The sequence below is a fragment of the Tenrec ecaudatus genome, chromosome 1 (genome assembly GCF_050624435.1).
Source record: "Tenrec ecaudatus isolate mTenEca1 chromosome 1, mTenEca1.hap1, whole genome shotgun sequence".
Taxonomy (NCBI): Eukaryota; Metazoa; Chordata; class Mammalia; order Afrosoricida; family Tenrecidae; genus Tenrec; species Tenrec ecaudatus.
Genome location: NC_134530.1, coordinates 13,975,778 through 14,003,536, shown reverse-complemented (window position 1 = coordinate 14,003,536; position 27,759 = coordinate 13,975,778). Strand labels below are relative to the sequence as shown.

The 27,759-nt window shown below is 45.6% G+C and overlaps 2 protein-coding genes across 2 annotated transcripts in view; both read left to right on the top strand.

Moving 5' to 3' along the window:
• Window positions 1-7,416, top strand: part of LOC142443800 (olfactory receptor 7C1-like) — a 17,203-nt gene extending 9,787 nt beyond the window's left edge. The window contains exon 3 of the mRNA XM_075545059.1: window positions 7,017-7,416. Within this exon, the coding sequence (XP_075401174.1) occupies window positions 7,017-7,416 (400 nt within the window). The remainder of the gene's footprint in view (window positions 1-7,016) is intronic.
• Window positions 7,144-27,759, top strand: LOC142445699 (uncharacterized). The gene is made up of 5 exons (XM_075547638.1): window positions 7,144-7,412; window positions 15,655-15,887; window positions 23,139-23,262; window positions 24,438-24,561; window positions 25,520-27,759. The coding sequence occupies exons 2-5, from the start codon at window positions 15,885-15,887 to the stop codon at window positions 26,955-26,957; spliced, it is 1,689 nt and encodes a 562-aa protein (XP_075403753.1). The 5' UTR covers window positions 7,144-7,412; window positions 15,655-15,884; the 3' UTR covers window positions 26,958-27,759.

Sequence of the window (27,759 nt, the reverse complement as noted above, 5' to 3'; positions counted from 1 at the left end):
TCCGTAGAGAGCGCATTCAGTAAAGCACCCTGGGCTCCCTCGACTTAGTATGGGGATTTTTCTAGCCACATTAAGTAAAATAACTTGGGTTACAAGCCCAAAGCTAATTACTTCAAGGCAGAGATCAGAGATAGCTCCGCCCTCCACCCTTCTTGACCCTGTTCAGACACCAACCAGCCATCTCTTAGCATTCTACTTTTCTGCTGGGTTCGACAATTCCTTGTAATGGCCACACCAAACTCACAGACAAAACTGAGACAGGACAAGGGAGGGAAGTGGTGGTTTGCACAGAGCATGAGTGGAGTCTGTGACAATAGCTTGGGACTACTGAGCCCCTTAAATCACTTACCACCACCACCCCAACATGGAATTTCCCAAGAATCTCTTGCACCTGAAAGCTTAACCACCTATGTATCCAGGTGGGAGATAAGAAATACCAAGAGTGGCCTAGCTGGCTGGAATGTTTTCTTCCTCTTCAAGTAACACATGCTGACCACAGTGACCCCTCCCTGGGTTTCTGAGACTGTAACTGTGTCCAGAGTAGAGAGCCCAGTCTTTCTCCTGCAGAGTAACGGATGGTTTCCAAGCGCCCACCAGGCAGATGGCAGCCCAATATAAGACCACGACACTTCCAGGGCTCCTCTTCTTCCCCAAAAAGGTCTAACAACCAAACCAAACTCACTGCCACCTAGTTAATGCCAATCCATAGCGACCCTACAGGTGAGAGTAAAACTTCCCCCTTGAGTTTCTAAGACTACATGTTTATGGGACTAAAAAGTTCCATCTTTCTACAGAGGAGGTTGGTGGTTTAAAACAACCAATCTTGCAGCCTGCAGCCCAAGGCCTAACCACTACACCAGCAGGAGTTCATTCGATGAAATTTTCTTGAAGTACTTTACGTCTTCTCAAAGTAAATCTCTCTTTCGGGAAGACAGGAACCTAAACTCCGGGAATAGTACTCCCAAGGATGGGGATTCAAGCGGGAAGCCAACAGGTCACCAAATGGTAAGGAGACAGTTCTTCAGTCTCCAGTGCTTCTTCTCAGTCATGCTGGCAGGCATGACCTTCTGGTCCTTGGACTCTTAGCCACAAGTCCCCATAGCTTCTGTCTCCGTGGACCAGGAAGTCTACCTGCCATGCTGCCTCAATCAGTGTCTGTGTTGCCCCTCTACTCTCAGGCCGGCAGCCCTTCTGTCTCTGAAACTTCAGGCAGATCTTGCAGGTCCACTGCTGGTGACTCTTCTTTCTTGATGGACTTGGAATTCCTGTTCCTGCTTCTGAGGTGGCTCACTCATACCCAGAGGAATGGCAAAGCTGACCGATCCCTGGGTTCGAATCCTTTACACCGTATTTGACACAGTGTCTAAAACAATGGAATTAAACACAATGACAATTGTGAGGATGGTACAGGGCTGGCAGTGTTTCATCCTGTGGTACATAGGGTCGCCATGAGGAAAGGAACCCTGAGAGTGCAGTGGTTATGTGTTGGACTGTGATCCACAAAGTCAGCAGTTCAAAACTACCACCCGCTATGACCAATAGTCATTCAAGCAAAACAAGGAAACACTTGGTGATTTACAATCTGGAAAGGTATCCATCAGGCTTTTATCCTTTCACTATACATATTCTATCTGTATGGAAAATATCATGGACTGCCAAAAGAACAAAAAAATGCGTCTCGGAAGAAATGCAGCTAGAACAGTCCTTTGAAGAATGTAGGCCAGACTATCTCGTGTACTTTGGGCATGTGATCAAGAGAGATCGGTCCCTGGATAAGGATGTCATGCTTGGTCAAGTAAGGGGGAGGGGGCAGCAAAAAAAGGGAAAACCCTCAACAAGATGGATCGACACAGTGGCTGCAATAATGGGCTCAGGCACAAGAACAATGGTGAGGCACACGCAGGACTGGGCAGTATTTCGTTCTGTTTTATGTAGAGTCTCTATGAGTTGGAACTGACTGGCGGGCATCTAAAACCAATAATAATGAAGGACTCACGAGGTGGCTTAAGAGTCAAGACTTCGATGAGCAAACCCGTAGTCATTGTAACTTGAGTCAGCTCTAAGCACAACAGCTCTGCTTGCTTATTTGTTACCAGCCTGCGTGGGCTCCTCCTGTGAGTTCAGCCAGAGCTTTGGAAATAGGCAATACTGCTTGAATGTCTACTAAGGATCTAATTGACTCCCCTAAGCTTCCCAGCCAGGATTTGGGATTGATTAAAAAAAAATAGCCAGCCCTCACTCAGAAGTGATAAAAGGTAGAATCATCTGCAACATATCCATTGAGCCTGAAGTCTGTAATCCGTGTGATATGCCGTTTATTGCTAGAATTATAGCACACCTTCACGTAACCTGGAGTCAGCATTTGTAAGAAGGATCCAAGTACCTTATTTTTTATTGTAAACAGGGAGTACTTACCAAACCACCAAGTTGCTGGAGAGTCGCCCTTGTCCCCGGAGCGCGGTGGCCATCAAGTTAGTTCATACCCACCGCGACCTCGTGGATAAACACAGAATAAAACACTGCCCACTCCTGCGCTACGCTCACCGTTATTCCTAAGCTTGAGCTCACTATTACCGTGATGGTGTCGATCCCTTTCTGTGAGTGCCTTCCTGCTTTTCACTGTCCCTCTACTTTACCAAACGTGAAGTTCTTCTCCAAGGACAATCTGTCTTCTGCTGACAACACGCTCAAAGGATTGAAGATGAAGCCTCATCCTCCTTGCCTCTAAGGAGCACTCTGGCCATACTTCTTCCAAGACAGACCGGTTTGTCCTTTTGGCAGTTCATGGTACAAGTTACACCTGGGCTAGACTTCAATATATGCCATTCTGTATCTCTGTGTTGGGCTTGGAGTGGTAACTGATTACGCTCAGTCACCTCCAGTACAAGGACCCAAGATTCTGGGGTAACAGCAGTACATGGAACACACCCAAAAATTTCACTAGATCATGATTCGAGGCAGATCCTTTGATCACAGTGTCACAGTTGCAGGTGGAACCATGATTGCCTTCATGGGAAAACTGCCCATATTTGCCCTCCTTTGGTTTCAGCAGGGAGAAGGAGAGACCATCTCCACAGAAACCCAAGACTGATGACCTCCAGCATACATCAGACGTGCCTCCACCCTCCAGCTTTTTTTGTTTCAACCTTATTCTGACACCAACTATTTCTCCCAAGACACAATATTTTCTGCTGGGTTTGATAATGTATTGCAATGCCCACAGAGAACTCACAGACAAAGACATGGCTAGGAATTTGTTAGGGAAGTTAATAGGTTAGCACACATCAGAATCATTGAAGTATACAGCTGTAGTCATTGGTCCACAGCAGCCCCTCTCTTCAGCCAGCAGCTAAATCTCTACTTCTGGTCCTGGGCCTTCAGCCATGTGATCCTCTGACTTCTCCCTCTGGGGCCCTGAAACCTGCCTGCTGCTCCGCTTCCTGTCTCCTGGTCTCTGATTTCAGGGGTGCAACCTTTGGTGTGGTCCCTTTGCTCTGTCCCATGATCTCAGTGCCACAGCCTCTGAGGCCTGTGATCCCAGCCAGCACCACGTGAGCCTGGGATCATGAACAGATTTCACCGGTGGCTCTTCTTCCTGATGGTGCCAGGAATTGTCCCTCTCTGTTTTTGAGCGAGTTCTCTTATGCTCTGGGAAGCTCCCTTTGTCACTCTCCTTCCCTGTCTGAGCTAACTGTCTCCCCTAAGGAAGGCTGGTGGTAAAGGGTTCCTGGTCCCTTTGAAACCACTTGTAGCCATTTGAGGGGGAAAACTGACTTGGGGCCCTGCGCCCATAAAGATGACATAATTGGACACCCTACAGGCCAGTGTGACTCTGTCCAGTAGAGTTATTAAGGGTCAGAACTGACTCCAAAGCACACAACTGTAGCAACAAGCAGAGTGAATGTCTGGATATAATTTGGACACAATGCTTCCTTTTGTATCTCTGGGCTCCTGGACAATGCTGAACTTTTCCCAAAGTTAGGGCCAACAGGCTATTTCATTAGGATTTCTGCACGGTGTGTTGGAAACACTACAGGCCTTTGACCCAAGAGATCTGATGTCAAAGTTCATCTTTGCCCTTGGTCTTTTTGACTTTGAGATTTCTTGTTACATTTTCTTTTCCTAATATAAACTGTGCTAGGGGGTCTGTGAAGAACAAATAAGAACATGCATCACGGTCATTTAGCATTTTTCTCCTTTTTAAAATCTGAATCTATGTTGTGGAGAGCAGAAGGCCATGTGCAGACTGAAACATCACATGGAAACTAAGGACAGCGTTCTTGCCAAGTCTGGAGAAAATAGATGAGAACTGGTGACCTAAATTTTACAGATCATATCAGCTTGTCTCTTCATGTGGGATTAACCGTGCTACGTTCCAGGCAAGCTGGCACTTAGTTATTTAGTCAGCAGGTATTGGCTGCTTATCCCTGAGCTGTTTGCCTTCTTACCGGCCACAATTCGGAGGAAGAAAGGATTTCCTGAGCCATTTTGATGAATAGCTGGAAGACTCATTGAAACCACCTGAGCATCCCTTCTTTTCTTTGTTCCTAGGACTAGAAAACACCTACTGCTTCTTCTCAGCTGCATCATCTAGTCAGACTGTGTGATGTCCAATTGTGCGAATTGTATGATCCACTAATAAATCTCTAGCAATTGTTTTAACTTTGTCTTAACTGTTAGCTATTAGACAAAAATGTTTATTAGCCCTCTGTTGTATACTAGATGATGGTGGGAAATGGTTATGGAAGGAATTTGGAATTGATATGAGTAGATTACACATAAGTTTATAGATTTATGGTTAGCATGCAGGGAGAGAGGCAGAAACTGTTGGAAAATGTATATATATGAATTTTTATTATAAGAACAATGAGTGCAAATACTAAATAAGCAAAATTTTGTATGATTGGCGGGGTTGGATGTGAGAACTTTGAAAACTATGCAGAACAATACAAATGTTTACATACACTTACTTCTCCAAAAGACTTTGAAGTTATTATAACAATAATGCTTTTTTTTTCATTTTCTATGTACTACTGATACCATTCACAGAGTAACAAAGCTTGTGTTTTGAGCTATCTGTCATTTGTGTGACTTCAAGAACAAGCCACAGCCAATAAAAGTTACTCTGTTCCCAGTAATGTAATGCTCAGGAACTATTTACAATTAATGCCTCTGGTAGCGGTAGACAGAAAAACAAAAGACTGATTGTATTGGTCAAATCTGCTGCAAAAGACCCCATTAGATTGTTAAAAAAGCAAAAACTATGGTGTGCCTGACTAAAGCTGGGGTATTTTATTTTATTAAAGAGTTGTATTGGGACAGAATCCACAGCTCATACAACTCAATAATTCAATCATACTATGAGTAGCAGTACAATCATTAGCACCATCAATTTTAGAACATTTCCTTCTTTCTGTGCTCCTTATTATTAGCTCCCTGTTTCCCACCCATGTCCCTTACCATCCCCGCAAGAAACCACTAAGCCAGTTACTGCCTCTGTAGATTCACCCACCCTTGATTTCAAATACAACCCCACTCCACACAAAAAGAAACAAAATAAAATAACAACAATCAAATCGAGAAAAACCTCAAACAAAAAGCAGAAAATATTAAAAACCAGAACGACTTCCAAAAGGGTCAAAAGAGAGATCAAATGACAAAGTGCTAAATTCCAACCCTACTACATCTGCTCAATGTACTTTCCAATGCACTCTGCATAACAGTTGGGCTATGGACATCCCTGGTCTGTGTGCAGAGGGGATTTATAGCAGCGTAATCCACATGTATTTCCTTCCCCTCCCGCCCCCTTTTTTAATAACTGAAGCAACTTTTAAATGGGTCAAAGGGAGATCAATTAAGATACTACATTTTAACTGGTGTCTACTGTTATCATCTCTAAATGCTCTCTGTCTAATAAAGGGGCTATTGACATCCATTAAGCCATGGTATTTTAAATCTCCTATGTATGCCAAAGCTGGCCGGTGAATAAGGAAACTGAACATGAATGGCTGTCTTTGAACCATGCTGTTGGTAAACAATACTAAATCTGCCATGGACTGCCAGGAGAGGTAACCATCTGTCTTGGAAGAAGCACAGCCGCATGCATGCTCTTTGGACGTACTTTGCACATGTAATCAGGAGGGATATAGCCCTCGAAGAAGGACATGTTTACCGACATCAAGGGTCAGCAAAAAAGAAGACCCTCAAAGTTACAGGTTGACTCAGTGGTTGCCAACTATGAGCGCGAATGATCGTGAGGACTGGGCTTTCCACTCATAAACAGGGTCTCAGAACTCACCGGAGGCGGTGGCAGTGGGGAGAGGGGTCGCTATGAATTGGCATCGACTCAATGGCAATGACCAACAAAACACAGATGTGAAGTTAGTGCACGGCCGCATTTTCGTTCATTTCGTCCAAGTCACTATGTGTGCTATGTTCACCTTTTCTCAAGCAAAACTGCGTATAGTTGTTATTTTAAAAATAACTCATTATTTTCATACTGTTCCTCACAGGACTGGCTATAAGTGCCTTTTACTTTGGGGGGAAAAAACTCTCCAAGTTTCTCAGATCTCGTGGAGACCAAACAGGGTTTGTTCAGCCGGTGCCCTGCTTCTGGGTGATAATCCAGGGACAATGACAAATAATGAAACAGAAGTCAGGACTTCAGAATCTCTAGGATTCCAAAGATACGCAATTATTTTAGCGGTGGGGTGGAGTTGCTTATTTAGAGAACATGTTTTTAAAAATCGGTAGCATTTAAATCTTACATCTTACGTGTTTACATCACCTCTGTTACTCTTAAGGCATCATAATTTCTTACCGCCTTTCATATAAAAATAAAAATATTTTCTTTGTATTTAAAAAATTTTTTTTCTAATGGCACAATTTCAAATACCATTTTTCCCTGCTCTCCACGTGTGTTAGAAATCTTTGCCTACGGAAACCCACCTTTCATTTATTGTAAGCATTTTCAGAAAACCTCAGCTTTTCAGGCAAAATAGACACGCTGCTTACAGATTCTTGTCCTACTGCCGGCGCCTGAGCCTCAGTTCACTCTACCCGGGCGGAGCCCCGAGCAGCAGCCCCGCGAGCCCCGCCCAGAGGCGCCCAGCGGCTCCCGAACCGGAAGCGGAAGTGCTCGTCTTCCGGCCGGCCGCGGGGTTCGTCTGCCCTTCGGCTCCGGCGGGCGGTGGGTCGTCTGTGGGCGCCTTTCGCGGCCCGGAAGCGCTGTCCGGGGTCCCGGGGGGCCGCTCCCGCTCTCCGGCGCCGCCCGGGCCCCTCGCGCTTTCGGGCGGCTCCCGAGCCGCGCCCCTCACGGCGCCCGCGCGGTGCCCCGGCCCAGCCCGCCGCGCCCTCCCGGACCACGTCGCTGGTTTCCGTACGGCCGCCCGGTGCCTCCGGAGCCCCGACAGGTAAAGTCGTGTGACACGCAGGTGTGGCGCCCGGGCCGGCGGCGCACGCTTCCCGGGGAGTCTGAGGAAAATGCAGAGTCACGGGCCTCCCAAAGCCCCAGGGTCGTTGGCCCGAGTCCACGTTCCCTGCTCGCACCCCCGAACCCACCAACTCCTCCTTTTGCGACCCATAATTCCTAGTTCTCTACTTTAACACCTGCAACTAATCAAATCGGGCACGCATACCGCACCATGCACTGACTTCGGTCGGGCCACGTCCTCGTGAACTTGCTGTGCTGAAGCAGAGGAGCAGGGGCGCGCTGGGCGGGTTTCCCTCTGTGAGACACAGCATAGCTGATCTGCCCCCTGGCAGCCACCGCCCTGCCCCTCAAATGCTCTTGCTGCCCCTGCTTTTCTGCGCCTCAGTACAGCAGGGCTTTTGTTCACGAACGCTGCTCCGGCAGAAAGTAAGTTTCTCATGAGGAATACTTCCCCTGATTTGAATCATTGCGGGTGTTTAAAGTAGAGAAGAATTAAGAACTCTGGGTTGGAGCAGGAGTGTGTGCGTTGAGGGGCGTATTTGTCCCGTTTCAGGAGGAAACGAGGCACATTTTGAGGAGTTTCTCTGGCCGTAAGGCCGACAGTTTCATGACTGGAAGCAGTAGCACCGACCCTGGTGCGTGGGCCGAACAGCGTGATGCGGCCGAACACGCTTAGGCCATGGCCCATTCACAGAGATCACACACGTCCAGTGCTTGATGTGAAGGCTTGACTGACTGAGCCAGCTACTGCACGGCCCTGGGTGCTAGGGAATCCGCCACAAGTTTTGTTACCAGCGAGCCTCACTTCTCAAAACTACTGAGACAAACACCATGCTGATTTCCAATGTCCGAACAGCGACCACTAGGACTGAGGGCAAATGGGGGTATGGTAGTGAAACTCATAAACCCTTCCACAGATCATGCAAGGCCAGGCACACTACAGCGTTGCAAAAGAGACTGCTGCTTCAGGCCAGAATTATTTCATTAGATGTGGCATGGGCAACTATTCGAAAGCCGAGGTTGATAGTAAGTCAGTTTGAGCATGCAGAAGGAGAGCTTGCAGTGATTAAATAATGTGTGGGGCAACTATCGTGCTGTGATTTGAGAATGTTTCTTTTTAAGCCAAATGTGATATTAATGCAGAATGAAGATAGCAAAACTGTTCATGTTAAGAGCCATCAAAGGATATCATTTTACCTGGAACCAAAGAGGAAAAATATGCATTGACACGCAAAAGTCAAGCGCTGACTACAGATAGCCTTTCAACAATTTAAAGTCTCTAAGTGTACGTGTCCAGTTTGGAAACTCATTACTAACTCCAATGTCATTAGCAAATCTCTTTATGTTTACTGTTTAACAGCATTATTTACTGGAGTCTTTGTTATGCAAGCAGTCTATCCCTCCCAGCCCCCCAGTACTAATAAAAGGGTGACCCAGATCTGCCAAAGCCCACTGCCATTGAGTAGATTCTGACTCATAGTGGCCCTATGTAGGGTTTCTGAGACTGTCTGTCTTTACTGGAGCAGACAGCCTCGTCTTTCTTCCTTGAAGGGGATGGAGGGTTTGAACTGGCAGCTTTGTGGTGGTTAGCAGACCAGTGCTTAACCTACTGCACCAAGATCCATTTGCCTTAGAAATGCATTCTTTCCACACTTCTCTTACTCAAATGTGGTTGTATTTCTCAGGTTCACTATTGGAGGCTTGGTGGTGCTGTTGGGTAAGCATTGGACTGCTCACTGCAAAGTTGGTGGTTCGAACCCCCCCACTGCTCTGTGGGAGAAAAGTGAGGCTATCTGTTCCTGAAAACAGTTACAGTTTCAGAAACCCTAAATAGGACCACGATGAGTCGGAAACAACCCAGGGACAGTAGGCAAGGGTCACTGTGAGTTGGGTGGATTCCGTGGCACACAAAGACAAAAGCCCTGTTGGCATTAAATCATTGAAATACTCACTCACATATCACTGTAGACCAGTCATATCTACATTTCTCTCATTTTTAGCTCAGATCAAGAAATTAGACTCTTTCCTCTTGTTTCCTGGTGTCCTTTCATGCTATCTTTGTGTGTGTGTATTAAAAAACATTGACGACACATTTTGCTATTTCCACCATTTTTCAATAGCATGAATTACTTGCACCATGTCTGCAGCCATTGGCACTATCTGTTTCTAAGTTTTGTCATCACTCTGAGCAGGAAGTTGATAATTCTTAAAAATTAATGGCCCTTCTTCCCTCCCAGTTATCTCTGGTAACTGTTTGGCCTGTATACATTTTGCCTCTTCCAGATAATTCATTTAAGTGGAATCATATAATTTTTGTCTCTTGATACCCGGTTTATTAAAGTGTTTACTTTTCTCCATCTGTCTGGTATGGCTCAGTTTGCATCCACATATGAGGCAGGTGGAGAAACTGAAGAAAGAGGTTGCAGCTTAGTTCCAGGTTTATGGTGTGAGAATTTTTTAAGAGGCTTACTTACAAGGTGGAGACTCTGTACTGCCCTACCCCCAATCCCAGTCCACCCCCAGTGCCCCAAGTGTAAAGCAGTATCTGTATGACTAATGAACAAAGGTGACTTCATGCCAAAGCTCAACAAGACCTTCAAGTCCACAGCAACAGAAGTTACCTAAGAGTGATTCCATACACACAAATTTTTTTAAAGGAGTAAGCTAATAAAAAGGAAAGAAAGAAAAAGAAAAAAGCCATTTGGGGCCTTGTAAAACCTGTTTCCCCAACAGTCTACCCCTTGAGGCCAGCTCTTAGAATCTGGCTTGCCCCCTTTCCCAAGGGGTTGAGAGAAAAAACCGTAACTGGTGCTGGGGACAGGTACTGTGGCCCCAGCTGGAGGCACAGACCAAAGCAGCAATGCAGACCAACAGTGAAGCAATCCTGTACCTAAGCCCACGTGCAGCCAAAATCCTCAGCAGCTCAAGGGGTTGAAGAAAATGGGATGGCCCCAGCAGACCAGCCATCACATTTGTCCAGGATCTCTGCCTGCTTCTTCACATGGCATAGCAAATCGGTGGTGTTCTGCTGGTTAGCTGGCACATAGGCACAAACTGTAGTCTGGACTGCAGCCCATGTCCTGCCTGAAATGGTTGTTAGAATGCCCAGAGCCAACCCATTCAGGAGTACCATGTCCCTCATCTGGGTGGCTGCACCAGTAAGTAGCCATGAGGCCCTCCCTGGGCAGTGGGTTCCCGTGTTAGGCCAGTGGGTTCCTCTCCCTTCAAAGGGATGACCTTAACCAACGCACCCCACTGGATTGGTGCCAAGGCACGTGCCAGTAGATAGTTCCATTTCCCACTGCCTGTTCCTAAGGTGTGTGCAGGACCATGCTTTGCTTTGGCAAGACCCCGGGCAGATCATTCCAGAGCCTGTGCTCTTACTCATTGTGATTGGAGGATCACGCGAAATGCCCTAGTTTGTCACACAAGGACACTTCTCAGACAGCCTTGCGTTCACCCCATCAGGGAAGACTTGCCTATGACGGCGCATAGCAGTCCTTTTAGGGCATTATTCTTTCTCTCCACTTGGTCTGTGGGCTGGGAGTTACAGGTCAGTTGGTAATACCTTCGTAGCTCATTTTTGGCTGTCTCTTTGCACACACTAACCTCAGAGGATCCCTGGTTGCATAGTGATTACCTTATAGGCTGCTAACTGCAAGGTCAGCAGTTTGAAACCACCAGCCATATCTGTAACTCTTTACAGGAGAAAGACGAGACTTTCCACTCCCGTGGAGTTACAGTCTCAGAAACCCTCAGGTGCAGTTCTCCCAGTCCCACAGGGTCGCTGTCAGTCAGAATCAACTGGATGGCAGGGAGTAACCTTTAAAGGATATGTTGTGGTCACTATTGGCCCTTTGGGGTATCTGTAACACTCCTGTCTAGGGGGTTAGTTACACATTGAATGACTAACTGCCAAATCCGAAGTTTGAAACCACCAAAGGTGAAGCTGAGTCTGCTTCCATAAAGATCGAAGTCTTAGAAGCCGCAAGGGGCAGTTCTGCTCTGTCCTGTAGCCTCCCAATGAGTTAGAATCGACTCAGGGTCAGTGTAGTGGCCTGGTGTGCTCACTTACATGGGAATGACTGCATTACACCTCTCACTGTGTGTACCTGCCAGTCTGTTACTGGACGTGTGCCCTTAAGCATTTGTCCAGGATCTTGGGTGGAAGCCAGGAACAGTGGCATGAACTCCTGAGGAAAGTTTGCACCGCAGTCATCAAATCACTATACTGCACTGCCCTGCCTGCCTCTCTGGCTCTTTTCCAGGCATTATGGTATTTAATTTGGGGGTGGATCCAATGGGCAGCTGCCCCTTTGGAGCACACTGCTCTAACATGTGCTGTCATCTCTCCTTCATGGAAGGTGATACAAGGAGTGCCAAATGAAGATGAGGTCAGCATCTGAGTTTTTGGGGAATAGCCCAGATATTCTGCCTTAGGCCTTTTCCCCACCGAATCTTGTTCATTACCATGTCCTGCCCTGCTTGCCATGGGCCAATCCGAATAGGTAAACTCCCTACAGGCAAACTCTACAAAGGGTTTGGGCCAAGGTGGCAGGTGATGACCCTGCATGCTGTCCTTCATTTCTTTCATTTGATTGCTGTGCGGGACCGTCAGTGTCCCAGGTGCCGTGTTGCCAGTGGGCCTGCCCATCGCTGAGCAGAGAGGGGAGTCGGCTCTGACAGTGACTAGTCTATGATGATGGAGTCATTCTGAAACGGAGTCCTTCTGGGGACACAGAATTGTCCCCAGCACTTTGTATTGTCCCCTGCATGTTGACTTGCTCAGTGAACATGTTCACATTCTCAAAAGCTTGCTGCTGCTCTTTGCCAGAAGGCACTCTTCCTCCTTCCTTCCTTCCTTCCTTCCTTCTATAACTTCCTTCCTTCCTTCCATCCGTCCATCCTTCTTTCCTTCCCGAGTTGATGTAATGAGTTCATGCACTGGGCCAAGTGGCATGGAAATATTGGAGGAAATAGCGCAGGATCCATGCCTGTTCTCCTTCAAGGTACAGCAGGGAGAAGAATCCAACTTCAAGTCTGCCCAAGGATGATTCTTCAGGACACACACATACCTCCATCCTCCATCCTTCTTTATCCTGTTCTGACACCAACTGCATCTCCCCTGACCCTCGACTCCTCTGCTGGGCTTGATAATCCTTTGCAGTGTCATCGCGAATTTCCAGGCAGTACTCACCATTATGCGGCTCTCTTTGGGAAGTTAACGAGTTACCAAAACTCAGGATCAGAAAGCATTAAGAGGACCGTTCTTTTGTCTGCAGTGTCTGTTCAGCCGTGCCAGCACGCCTGCCTGCCTCTCCTTGGTCTCTCAGCCACAGAGCCCCCTTGGTTGCTGCTCTGCATAGACAAGTGTTACAGAAGTCCTCTATGGTTGCCAGTTTACTCCGCGTTCGGGCTGGGGAGCCTGCTGCTCTGCTTCACTGTCTGCTGCTAGTGCTGCTGCCTCTGATGCTTGCGCTGCTTTCCCCGCCGCCACTTCTGGCTCTTCTCTCCGAGCATGAGATTCTCTCTCCCATCTTCTGAGCTGGCTCGTTTCATACTACCAGGAGAGACCAGTCCAGGAGAAATGAGACCTTACGTTTGGTAAAGTAGAAGGTCAGCGAAAGGGAGGAGGATCCTCAACAACATGGATAGACCCAGTGGCAGCAACACATGGGCTCAGACGTAACAACTGTGAGGGCGGTGCAGGCCCAGGCAGTGTTTTGTTCTGCTGCGCATCCGGTCACTGAGTCCAAACGGACTCAGGCACCAACTGCAATAAACACAGCACCTTATTTGTGAGCTCTCACCCAGTCATTCTGTGGAATGACAAGCACCATGAGTAGAAGAGCCCAATCAAGTAAGTTCATTTCCCAGGCCCCTTCGGGACCCCAAGCCTGCCTTTCTTTTGGCTTTCTAGGATGGGGTAAGCTTGTACCAGGCAGCACCTGGGTCTCACCTGACCAGATGTTCAGCGAAGTTTACTGCTATTCCTGGCCTCTACACCCTTTGGGGGTGATTGAAGTGTCTAGACAATCTTATAAGAGAGAAACATCCTCAGCAGGTACCATGATGTCATCCATGCAATGAAACCAATGGAGTGTAGCAGGGAAAGAACACAGTGTCAGGTCCCTAGTCACCACCCCAGGTCGGTACTAAAACCTTCTAATAGGGACACTGTTCAGGACTGCTTTCTTTGCCAGGGCCTGCAGGTAGTATTCTCCCACAGAGGGGGTCAAGGTCAATCCCAAGTGGACATCCACCTCTAGAAGGCCACCTGGGGCTGTGAGGGGTGTGGAGGAAGCTTGTAACTGCTCAGTTTCCAAAGATAAGGTTGTACTCGGCCAGGGCATTACACCAAAACTGGTATTGTGGCTTGTTTATCTTTAACCAAAGTATTGTGACCTCTGCATGGAGCTTCCAGTCCCTCTGCAGGGCTGGGACCTATGGGTGTCCTTTGTCCCCACTTCTAATCCCTAGGAACCTGCAGGGTTCTACTTGAGGACCTTCCTCAGGGAGAGCGGAGGGCCGTAGGACCCAGAGGGCAAAGTTGTTTCTCAGGTTTCAGATGCTTCCAAAGACTTCCACATATTTTACCCACATCTTCTCTCTGGTTACCTTTAGGTACCTCTGGACCGCCATCCAGCAGGGGTCCACAGCTCACACCCCATTCTCTAACCCTCTATGATTTGACTCAGTTGGCCACTTCAAGCTGTGAGCCACATGTAGGTGCACTACCAGAGGATGTGGGCCACCTAAAAATCCCTGCTTTCATATCTGCAGCAAAGAATTCATTGGCTACCTCCATCATGGTTAAGCCCTCTTTGATTGATGCCATCGGCCACAAGCACCAACCTTGTGCCCTGTAAGCCAGGGAAGAAGTGGGGAGGAGCAGAGATGGGAGAGCCAAGGACTCTGAACAGGGGCTGCTGAAACACTCCCCGCCCCTTTCCAGCACTTGCTCTCAGTTCTCTTTGCTCACTCTGCTGCCCTCAGGGCCTCAGTAGGACTGAGACCTGGAGCAAAGCAGTGGGCCTCTGGTGAGTGCAGAACTCCAGCATGCTGATCATGCTCCCTGAGCCCACCTCTTCCACCTCCTTTTTTTTTTTTTGCAAAACTACCTGGAAAATTCAGTAGGTGTTCCCTTGCTCAGAGAGGTCCATTGTCAATGTCAGCTTGCTACAGGCGAGGATGGCGGCCCTTTCTCACCAGGTTCCTCCTGATGTGTTTCAAGCAACCATGCGGTGCTGCTGGAAGCATCAGACACCCCGACTGGGGCGGCAATCCTGAACACCTGGCCAGACCCCCCTGCATGGAACTTGCTGACCAAGCTGGGATTAACCCCTCTGATGCTTTAGGCGCCTCATTTCTTTTGGCTGGCTCACCTTTGGGGCTCATTTTGGTATGGAAGAATAAGTGGGCCCCTGAATATGGAAGGGGCCAAGAGACTGGAGAAGGATGTTGGTCTCTTCAGGTTTACAGAGTACAGTCTGCTGTTGTGAGGGGCCATCAAGTCGGTTCCTACTCATAGCCGTATAAGATCTCATTAAGTAAGTATATGAGCTTATTAAGTATGAGTTCATTAAGATGCTTCCCTACAAGTCACAGCTCACGGCAGTGACAGAGTAGACTCAATCTCTGTGCCCCCCAAAGGAGGTAGGGACTTTCATGGCTCCGGTGAACAAAGGATTCTCAAGACCACCCTGGCAGATGGGTGGACCAACAGAATTCACACCTTGCATTTGGACTTCCAGCCTCTTAGACAGAGAGATTAAGAGTCCTTTTTTGAAAAGCATGCACTTGTGGTATTTCTTTTATATCTATGTGCACCTCGGTCTTAGTTGTCTCTAACAGATAGGGCTGAGGAGCCCTGCCAGTGTAGTAGGCTATGACCTGGGCTGGTAAATAGCTGCCAGGTCAGCAGATCAAACCTGCCAGTCACGCCGAGGGAGGAGGAGGAGCCTGGATGCCCCTGTAAAGATTTACAGCCCATGAGTCAGAGTGTGTGGCATTACTGCCAAAAGGAAGAGGTTATGTGTCTGTGCTTGGAATGTTGGCGTGTGCTCTGGAAGTCTGGAGCCTGTTCTGCCTTGACTGTAAATGCCTCAGGGTGACATTCCCTTGAAGCTCAGAGGGGATCCTGCCTGGGGAAAGCTCTGAAGGCCAAGAACATCACTCCCTCTTACTCAACGTGGTCTCTTCCCCATCTTCTTTTATTTCAGGTCCTGGTGTGGCACAGAGAGAACTAGTCCAATCTAGGCAACTGGTTATCTTGGTGATCTTGGCTCACAAGCTAGAGGCCCATCTGCTCTGGCAAGCGGTGTGGATCACACATTACTCGTCTGCCTCCAGACCGAGCAGTGGCTCTGCTTCCACTCCATCCGTCTTGCAAAAGTGGCGTCTTGGATTCAGAGAAGACATACACTCCCCTTGCAGACGCTCTAGCCACGCAATGGTGAGTGCATAGAACACTGGGGAATGCTAGCATAAGGAGGTGCAGTAGTATGATTTGATGGGGGGCCAGCTATATGCTCCCACTAAGTGGCACACAGAGCCCAGGTCTAAACCCTAAAAGGTATCTTAAGTTCCTGTTCTGCTATCACTGAGCCCTTCCTCTTTAGAATAAGAATCTATACATGTGTGGGTTTTCAAGCAAGCCTTGGACACCTTCCGTATGTGACTCAGAGCTGACAGCATGAGGGTCTGAACATCCCCATGCTGTGCCTCCGTGCTCTGTGTTGAATGACTGCCTCTTGAGCAGGGTCCAGCAATAAATAAAGCAACTCTGGACATGGACATGGAGGGCTGGTGCTTGAGTCATCCTGTCCCATCACTGCAGAGTGGCGTTGGTCCCCCAGCACGGCAGCCTTTTCATCCTGTCCCATCACTGCAGAGAGCTGTTGGTCCCCCGGCACGGCAGCCTTTTTTGGTGTAGTTCTAAAACTACAGCCAACCGCTAGCATGGTGCAACGTGAAGAAGATTAGAGAGAGTGTTTTAGGGGAAGAACCACGACTCGTTGTGCAGGCCTGCTTGCCCGCCATGGCATCCAGAGGCGGTCGCATTCCACTCAGGCGCGATCCTGAGTCCTGGTGGGGAGAGAGCAGCAGTCCCTAAGCACTCTTGGTAATTCTTGGTTCTGATTTGGTGTGGGGACATGAAGGTGGGGTGGTGGTAAACGCTTTGTTGTGTATGTATGGATTGTGATAGGAGTTGTATGAGCCCCTAGTAAAATGATTTTTTTTAAATGAGGAGCTGACACCAAGGGCTCAAGTAGAAAGCAAATGTATTGAGAATGATGATGGCAACAAATGTGCAAATGTGCTTGATACATGGATGTATATATAGACTGTGATAAGAGTTGTACGAGCCCCCAATAAAATGATTGAAAAAAATGCCATTCTAAGAAAAAGAAAGCTATGTTGGTTGAACTAAAGGCTTTTAATTGTAGGAAACTTAAGCTAAGGTACAGAAGGAGCCCTGGTGATGGAATGGGTTATGTGTTGGACCACTAGCCACACCGTTGGCTGTTCTAAAGCACCAGCTGTTCTGTGGGAGAAAGATGAGGCTTTGCACTCCTGTAAAGAAGTACAGTCATGGAAGGAAACCCACAAGGGCAGTTCCCTATAGGGTTGCTATGAGCAAGAAGTCAACTTGAAGGCAGTGATTTATTGATTTGTGCATTCATTCATTTAAAGATCTAGAAGGGCAGAGCATCTTGCCTTGGTTGACTGCAAAGTGTGGGCCAGTAACTTATAATATTGCCGTGCACCTGGGCCCTCGTGCCCATGTTTGTATGCTCAGCGAGTGAGTCGAAGGACTAGAATACCAGCACCACAGGAGGACGAGAGGAGAAAGTTCCCCGGGGACATGGTTTGGGTGTGTGTTTATGTGTGAGAGTGCAATGGCCCGAGGACGGGATGGCCTTGTCTAACTACTGACAATTCAGTAGCTAGGGCGTCCCATCACTTTCTGTGGGGCTCTGGAATGATCCAGAGGAGCTACAAAAGCAGATAACTACACTGTATCCTAGATAATGGACTGTAGTGTAAATTTTTTAAAATATCAGCAGGGGTGCTGAATAATTTCTTTTCTGAACAGGTGGTGGTAGGCCAAATAATTGTGGGAAGCTATGCCCTAAGGGATTGAATCTTAAATGGCATGATACTTATAAATGGGAATTCTAAGGAAACTTTTAAAATATTATCTTTAAAACTAAAGTTATTATATTTTTCTAATAAGTGATGCCTTCAAGGTTCCAATCTGAATATTCACTTAACAAGGAATCTTTGTGAAGACTTGTTCCTAACCGTGCCCTCAGCCAGACTGTTCTTCCACCAGCCACCTGAAGATAACCGGCTTTATCAAGCACTTTCTTAAGCATCTTGCTAGTATTTCCTTTTATAAATGCAAGGCCATAGGATTAGGAATTGTCATTTCCCCTACTTTCCTATACAGAAAGATAGCTTTGAATTTATACGTGCTTTTGTCGGTTTGCAAATTACCCTGGAGATGTTCTCACAGTACATCCACAGCTTGTATCTAGGTTGTACAAGACTCCACAATGCACTGCATTTGGTTGGTCTGTCATAGTTGTGTCAGGTTTTTCTTTGTTTTTAACCTCATCACTGTGGACCTGGGGATAAGTGCCAACGTTTTCCTTTCACAAGACGCTCTGTAGTGAATATAAATGTAAACATTAAAACCAGACACTTCCTTTTCCTTTTAAAAATACCCATTAGGAGGGAGGTTTACATTGCAGACTGGTAACTGCATTCAACAGTTCAAAGTACTCATCAGCACCACCTCTGTCTGCTACCTCATTCTTCCTCCACTGCTGTCTGTTCTTCCTCTTGCGGACTTCATGCTTAGGGAGCACAAAGAAGGGGGGAGATGAAACCAGTAGGGTGGATAAGGTAAGATTTTCCAGCAACATGTTCATAGCCTTTGCTACCCTTGAAGAATGAGCAGGTATATGGGTATAATTGAAAACTATTTTTCAGTGCAATTTACCCGACCGTTTCTTGCCAATGCATGCAACCTCTTCATAAGAAGCCCCTGTAATCACCCAGTTTCATTCCAGGAAATATGTCTAGATTGCCCTTTTGCATCCTCCCCAAATAGCTACCTTAATCTGTCAGCTGACATCTCTGCCTTGAATGTAACTGCCCAGCAGATCCTCTTGGAAGCAGATGTTTTAATGGGAACTTTTATGAAAGCATCCTTCATGGGGCCTTTCTTTTTGAAGGAATGCGCCAAGACACGTGTATTACTGAGAGAACTTGTCAAGAGCCATCCACTGATACAGAGCCATGCTTTGTTTGAAATGAACCTGAGCATGTATGAACTCTTACTCTAGTTACAGAACTTTTGACTGACCTTCAGATCCCAAAGCCACCCCCAAAAAGCTACTCTGCCTTTCTCTTAACAGCCAGAACCTCCAGGTTTGCAAACTTGCAACCGCAGTTGGCTGCCCCTCTGTGTGTGGTACTTTGTTCTACCATTAAAGCATACTTCTCCAGTGCCGACATTGCTGTGGACATTTTCCCACGGTTGGTTCATCTTTCTCTGACTACTTAGGGCTTCTGTATAGCTTTATAGATCAAACATGCAGTCAAGATGCATGGATAATTATTGCTGGTTGGAGGCAAAGAGGAAGGAACAAGTGTTGGAAAATATAACTTTGTAATAGAAACAAAGCCAGAGATCACATGATAGAGTTTTGCGAGATTTATGACTTCATCATCGTAAATACTCTTTTTCAAGAGCACAAAAGGCAGCTGTCACCAATGTGGACTTCTCCAGATGGTCTACGGAAATCAAGCAGTACTGTGGGAAGAGATGATGGCGAAGGAACAGAGGCTCAACTGCTCCTATGTCCTTTCAAATGGAAGCTGGAGAAGGTTAAGATAAGTCCATGAGAGCCAAAATAGGACCTTGAGTCTCCCTCCCGAATGTCAAGAACATCTCAAAGACACGTTGGACTCAGTGAACATTAAAGACAGAAGAGCTGAAGAGCAGTGTGAGGACATCAAAACATCATGCATGAAGAGAGCAAAAGCCATTAAAAGGAGAAGAAAGAAAGAAAAGATCAAAGTGGATGTCTGAAGACCTGAGAAACTTGCTCTTCATTGTAGCGTAGCTAAGGGACATGGAAGAAGTGATGATGTCAAAGAGGTCAACAGAAAATTGTCAAAGAATAGATTGAGAGGGTAAAGTAAAATATAATGTGCAAAGACCTAGAGTTAGAAAAAAAAGAATAATGCAGCATTTCTTTTTTCTAAATCATTTTATTGGGGGCTCTTACAGGCCTTATCACAATCCATACATACATCCATTGTGTCAAGCACATTTGCACATATGTTGTCATCATCATTTTCAAAATGTTTTTCTCTACTTCAGCCCTTGGTATCAGCTCATTACCCCCTCCCCCTACCCTCCTTCCCTCCCTCTTGAACCCTTGATATTATTATTTTTTCACTTACCGATGTCTCCCTTCACCCACTTTTCTGTTGTCTGTCACCCTGGGATGGGAATATATGTAGATCATTGTGATGGGTTCTCCCTTTCTCCCCCACCTTCTCCTTACCCTCCTGTTATCACTCCTCTCATTATTGGTCCTGAGGGCTTTATCTGTCCTGTATCCCTTGTGTTTTGAGTTCTTATCTGTACCAGTTCTGCTCTGGTCTAGCCGAATTTCTAAGGTAGAATTGGGGTCATGACAGTGGTGGGGGCAGGCAACCACTAAAATCTAGAGGAAAGTTGTATGTTTCATCAGTGTAATACTGCACCCTGACTGGCTTGTTTCCTCCCCGAGACCTTTCTGTAAGAGGATCTCCCTAAATTGCCTACAGATGGGCTTTGGATCTCCATTCCACACTACCCCTCATTTGCAATGATATGATTTTTTGTTCTGGGTCTTTGATGTCTGATCCCATTGATACCTCGTGATCTCACTGGTTGGTGTGCTTCTTCCATGTGGGCTTTATTGCCTTTCGGTTAGGTGGCTACTTGTTTATCTTCAACCTCTTAAGACCCCAGACACTATATCTTTTGATGCCTGGGCACCATGAACCTGGGCACCACATTAGCTTATATTACCATTTTGTCTTCAGCAATCCGTATCGGGAAGGTGAGCATCACGGAATTCTGGGCTATTAGAACAAGGGGTTCTTGAGTTGAGTGAGTACTTGAGTAGAGGCCCAATGTCCACCTGCTACCTTAATACTTAACATATAAATATATATACATAGACCTATTTCCCTATTGTTATATATATAAATACATGTACATATTTACATGCCTGTATTTAGAGTTCTATAAATGTCCTTTGATTCCTAGTTCTTTCCTCTGTTTCCTTTTACTTTCCTCTTGTCCAACTATCATGTTCGGCCTTCATTCGGGTTTCAGTAATTCCTCTCAGCTACATTGTTCTTGATCTAGCCCCACCAGGAATCCTATGCCCTCCTCGCCATTGGTTTTAGGTCACTTGTTGCCTGGGTTGGTTGACAGCCCCCTGGCTTCTCCCCACCTCCCCTTCTCCTGTGTCCCCCCGAACCACTGCTCCCATTGTTTTCTCCTTCGGATTGTTTATCCCACCTATCTTATCTAGATAGAAATGCAGAGACAGTAATAAGCACAAAATATGATAGAACAAAACACAACAACAACAACCCCCAAAAAAAACCAATGTCAAAAAAAGAAAAGCCTATAAATTGTTCCAAGTCTGTCTGTTGACCTTTAGGAGTATTTTCCAGTTGAATCTGATGGGATGCCATGCTCTGGCCCCAAAGTCTATTTTTGGTATTCCCCAGGGACTTCATTGCTTTGTTCCCCTAGGTGCTCTATTGTACACCCTTAGGCTTTTGCACCTAGGTTTTAGGCTCAGATCAGGCACAGTGTCTCCAGTGTTGTCCCCCATAGTGCTATAGGTCAGAGAGGGACATCATGGCTCCTGGTGGAGCCGGCCTTATGGTCCTCTTTGTGCATTGGCTGCTCTGAGCAGGAATATCGTCCTTAGGTGTGGTGGGCCAGGATGTGTTCCACTCTCTCTCCATCCTTCTTTGTTTGCTCCTGTGTGCTCAGATCAAACACGCCCCTTTGCCTGAGCTGTACCTCCAGGGCTTTCCTCTGAAGTGCATTCTTTGGGTGGAGAGTTGGGAAGAAAGGCAGGGAGGCAGTGTCCACCTAGTTGGGATTGGGGCCGGCCCCACAAACCTCTCTATTGGTTCCCTGCTTCATGCCAGTATGTTTCTTTTGGGATTTTTTTGTTTTTTGCCTGCTGCTTCCACAGGAATTGAGTAGATAAAGCAAAAGGAAACTCACGACAACTTGAATATTTTGTGCATTTATCGTGATGTTGCTTATTGTTCTGGTTGTGAGAATTTTTTCTTCTTTATATTGAGGTGTGATCCATTGGGAGGACATAGTCTTTGATCTACATCTGTAGCTCTTTCAAGTCTGCTATGCTTTCAGCAAGCAAGATTGAAGGGTGTTAATGAGTGTTCCTTTTATCCCAATACCATATTCTTTTCATATAGTGAAGTCTCTTGGATCATATGCTTACCAGATACATTGAAAAATATGGTGAAAATATGCAGCACTTATGCACACTTTTCCTGATTTCCAACCTTGCAGTTTCCCCACATGCTCAGTCAGCTGCCCGTTGGTACTCGTTTTCAGTGAGCACAGAAGTATTCAGCAATTCCCTTCTGACGTAAAGTTATCTATAAGTTTTGGAGTTTTTTTATGATTCCCACAGTCAAATACTATGGCACCATTACAAAAACACAGAGATCTTTCTGGCCTCTGCTTTTCCCCAAATCCATCGGATCTAAGCTTATATCCCTTGTTACATGCCTTCTGAATTCAGCTCGGATTTCTGGCAGTTCCATACCAATCTGTATACTGCTGCACTTGATTATGAATCTTCCTGACCACTATCCTACTGGCATGTTATTATGTCTTCCTTCAGTTGGATCTTTGGACTGGGCACAAATACAGATTTCTTCTATCTGATTGGCCAAGCAAGCTGTCTTTTAAATTCCCATCTTTCATTCCCAAACCCGTGCCATATCTGAGCCTGGTTCTGAGCTTGTTTTTCCTATTCCGTCAATGGGTAAAGCAGACTGTCTCTCCTTGTTTCAGTTATTGTTTACTTTCTTTCATTTTGTGCTTCATGTTTTGTTATATGTTTAGGTGGGTCTTATGAAAGGAGGAAAATAGGTCTTTCATTAATAGAAGATTGCTATGCTTTCTGCTATGCTTATAGGTGTTGTTAGATACCATCAAGTAGGTTGCAGCCCTGTGAACAATAGAACAAAGCACAGTCCAGTCCTGCACCATGCTCACGATTGTTCCTCTGCTTGGCCCATTGTTGCAGCCAGTGCCAATCCCTCTCCTTGGAGGCTTTACTTTTCACTACCCCTCTGAGGGGAATAAAACTGGATTGGCCAGAGTCAACGGTGGTGAGAGGAATTTATTGTGCTAGAAATATTGTCAAACTGTGACGTAAGACACTAACAGTCGGGAGGTAAATGTAATCAGTGAGGGGCTGTTGCTGATGGTCAAAGTGCATAGTAGAACACGGAACCTTGTGTGGCCTTCCTGTGCATTCTCAGGTCCTCAGGTCCATCAGCCTGATCGCCCCTTTTGGATCCTGTGGGGAAGCTGGTACCTTGTAGATCCACAATATGTACGTCATTTCAGGATTCCGTGGTCTTTGAAGATGTAGCTGTGGAATTTACTGAGGAGGAGTGGGCCTTGTTGAATATTTCTCAGAGGAACCTCTACAGAGATGTGATGATGGAAACCGTTAGGAACCTAGATTCAGGTAAGGAAGGCTTTGCTTTTCCCATTTCCTTCCTGAGTAACTATGTTGTACTCCTTGACATCGTATGGGCACCGGGATGAGAAATCAGAGGCATTGCAAACACGAAAGGTGTCACTGTGCTCATCGGGCTACTGGCTTCCCTAGGAGAGTGATCATGGACGTATTAAACTGGGTATTTTTCTTGTTAAAAGCATTGGCTTGGGTCACTTTATGACAAGGAGAAGTTTGTCATTGAGGACCTCACTGGCATTTTTATCATGTATATTCAATTTTAAAAACTTTTATTAGCATATACTTCACATATTAAAGATTTTAGTCCTTAGATCATATTAGGATTTAAATGTTTGATGTGATTATTTTGCTAAAAATCATTCACACCATCCATCTATACAGACTGTGAAGACCATAGTATTAGATCAGCTTCAGAGAAATGTGGTAGTCTTGCCTTCTCTCTTACGATCCTTTTATTTGTGTACTATTTCCGCCACACTAATTTTCTCCCTGAGAAGCAATGAGAAGTTCTAGGGAGAGTGGAGACAGACTTCTCTAGAGCCAGCCCTGATGGGGTGAAATTACTGGTGAACAGTTGTTTGAAAGAATCTCTCTTTAATTTTGGGAGGTGGTACTTCTCTACCTACCTAAGCTGACTTTTATGATTTTATTTTTATCAGTCTTCTGCTGTTTTCTAGGTCTGTAGGAAGAGACCTATCCCATTTCCACTTTTGATGCTTCCTTTAATACACATACATTATTTGCACTACCTGTTTATTTTGTTTTCCTAATCATACTCAACTTATGTGACCACAGAGCCTGATTAAAATGATGGTGATTCTAATCTGCTAGCTGGTCACTAGGAGAAAGATGTGACAATGTGCTTCTGTTAAATATTTCCAGCTGCAGAAACCATAAGGGGTCAGTGTATATTACCCTGTCCTACAGGATTGGTATGAATTGAAATCAAATTGGTAGCTAGGTTTAGTTTGACTGATGTGAAACATTAATGCCAGTTGGCAGGAAAATATTTCTTAGTAAATTGTTCATATTTTTGACCATTTTCAAAGTCCTGTAAGAGCCAAGTACCAAAAGGTTATTTTTCCCATCTGCCCAATTCCTCATCAAATGTCCTTACTGTTCAGTTTCATCTTGTGAAACTCCAGTTAAAATTATTGCATCAGTTTTTAAACAGGATAATAGTGGACAAACGTTTTTCATGAAGAATGATTCCTGGCCCACCATGTTAGAAATGTATGAATTCCATGGCATTGAACATCACCACCAAGACCCAGGAAGCCATGGAAGGTAAGTATTATTAATATGACAGTGAATAGTAATTCAGGACACTTTTAAGGTTATCATGATGTTTGTGTGTGCAAAAGTAGCTCTGAAATGCATATTCACATGTTTTCCACAGCCAAGTATTTCCATGTGTGAATCAGATATTGAGTACAGTTAAGAGTTGCTTAATATCCAAAATACAATTTGTGATATAGAATGAAATGTCATATGACTATTGTGAGAATACCATTACGTACAGGAGAAAAACAGGACAATCACCATGCAAGCCCTAGTTTGGTACCACCTAGGATCTACTCCCCATGCAAGCAGCCAACCACATGTGTGCCACTGGCTGCCTGCCCTGCCTTCCACACTCCAGTGAACCTACTTTTCCTCCTCCGACAGGCTGCCTTTCCTCCTCTTCCCCACTGATATTATAGTGCAGACCATCTGATTTTCACCACCATGGGGGAGCTGTAGCCTAGGGTATAACACAAAGAGTGCCATCGCCAAATGCTCCTAAGCAATTACAGCAGTGTCCATGCAATACCTTTCTGAAGCTAGTGAATTGGTACAGGCAGTTGTAGATGAGTGTCTGGACCTTCTTCCCTCTGCTGCACTGGGATGGGATAGCTGTGGACCGGGAGAGGCCAGTGAGAGTCGATAGGATATACAGTATTTACCAAAGTACATCCTGGTCTCCAGGCAAGAATTGTAAACTCTGTTATAACTTTGTGGGACTGCACACATACATGAGGTCTAATATTGTTCAAGTGAGTATTATCTGGTGTATACATGAAACACACTGTGTGTGTCTAAGTATTAGATACTCCATTACTTTAAAACACTGTAACTTGAATGGTAACACTGTCTGCAAGATGATTCCACCTCCGCAACATGAAACACTTCAGGGCAGAATACTCCCAATACCTGTGTGCTGTAATTGTGAGATGGTAACAAATTGAATTCCTATTTTTAACAGAATGTATACAGTAGAGAACATCTGTGAAACTAAAGATGATACAGAAAATAAACTTGAAGACAGTAATGAAGCTGAAAAAGCTTTGAACTGGATTGGAAATCTTACCGGTCTCCAAGCAGTGCCCACTGGAGTAAATCCTTTTGAACACCTAGAGTATGAAAAAGCTTTTGTGGATCATTCACTGTTTGATCATCACATCATATCTCCTACTGGGTGCAATCCTTATTATAAGGAATGTGGAGAAGACTGTGGTTGTCCTTCTTACCTAAAAGTTTGCCTGAGAGAGAAAGTATGTAAATGTAAAGATTATGGGGAATCTTGTACCTGTTCCTTACCTCCCAGTAGACATATAAGAACACACAGTGGAGAAAGACGTTATGAATGTAAGGAGTGTGGAAAGGCTTTTAGTTATCTCTCAAGCCTCACTAGACACATAAGAACTCACAGTGGAGAGAGGCTTTATGAATGTACAAAATGTGGTAAGGCTTTTACTCGTTCCTCATCCCTTGCTGCACATATAAGATCTCACAATGGAGAGAGACCTTATGAATGTAAGGAATGCGGGAAAGCCTTTAGTTGTTCCTCCTCTGTCACTATACATATGCGAACTCACAGTGGAGAAAGGCCTTATGAATGTGAGGAATGTGGGAAAGCTTTTAGTTGTTCCTCATCTCTCATTACTCACAGAAGATCTCACAGTGGAGAGAGACCTTATGAATGTAAAGAATGTGGGAAAGCCTTCAGCCGGTCCTCACACCTCAGGACCCATATAAGAACGCACAGTGGAGAGAGGCCTTACGAATGTAAGGAATGTGGGAAAACCTTTAGTCGGTCCTCACACCTCACTAGCCATATAGGGACACACAGTGAAGAGAGGCCTTACGAATGTAAGGAGTGTGGGAAAGCCTTTAAACAGTTTGCACAACTCACTAGACATGTAAGAGTTCACAGTACAGAGAAGCCTTTTGAATGTAAGGAATGTGGAAGAACTTTCAGTCAATTTTCATATCTCACCGGTCATATGAGATCTCACAATGGATATCGACCTCATGAATGCAAAGAGTGCGGGAAAACTTTTACTCGATCTGCACACCTCACAACCCATAGAAGAATGCACAGTGGAGAGAAACCCTATCAATGTAAGGAATGTGGGAAAGCCTTTTTTCGGTCTTCACACCTCACTGACCATATAAGATCTCACAGTGGAGAGAAGCCTTACGAATGTAAGGAATGTGAGAAAGCCTTTAGTTGTTTCTCCTCCTTCCGTAAACATGTGAGAACTTACCATGAAGATTGGCCTTACAGCAAGAAATGTAGGAAAGTCTTACGTCAGTTCTCACACATCACTGACCATATAACATTTCAGGATGAATTGCCGTGCAGTGAATTACTACCATATAGCCTTTCTAGTTATGATCTTGTAACTCCCACAAAATGACTGGGTGAGATGGTGCAAATAAGGTGCATGGATTGTAGGGTGTTAGTCAATTTTGCCATCCCTCTAGATTTAAAGAAGAGTCAGTGCCACAGTGTGGTAGGATGTCTCCACTCCATCAAGAAAATACTCCAGCAATGGAGCATGTCATTAGGACCAATGGTCCTTCCACTAAGAAACATTAATACCACAAGAGGAACAACATGAGGCAGTAAGAAGTCATGGCAAATATGACCTAGAAACAGGTAGCAGCCAATTCAGGAGATCTGCACAAGAGTTTGTGATAGGCTATGAAAAGCAGCCACAGTGGGCTTGCTGGCATAGAGAGAGCACTATCAGGAGTCCAGTTGGTGGTGAGAGGTGTCTTTGGGTATTTATTGGTGGAATTCAGCTTGTCTACCTACTGAGGAGACACTCATCCATCTCCTTGTGGGCCTTCTCGGATATATCAATGGCATCAAGCATAGGACCAATTATAAGGATGGCATGGCACTAGGCAATATTTCGTTGTGTGTATGGTCACTAGGTTGCCACCTAACAACTCGATGGCACCTAACAGCTGCACCCTTCTTACAAGAGGCTTTCTAGCGGAGAAGATACCTCTGGTACTTACTGGGATGACTCAAGACTGTATTACTTGCCAATCACAGCACAGTCTGTGGTAGAGACCAGGGACCAGCACTGACAAGGCCTAGTGGCACAAGCTAAGAACTTTATTCTGAGTTCTTGTTAACCTCCATGTTAATCTGGGTCCTGAATTGTAATCTGTTACTTCTGTAATAAATCTCATTAATCATGTGTGTCG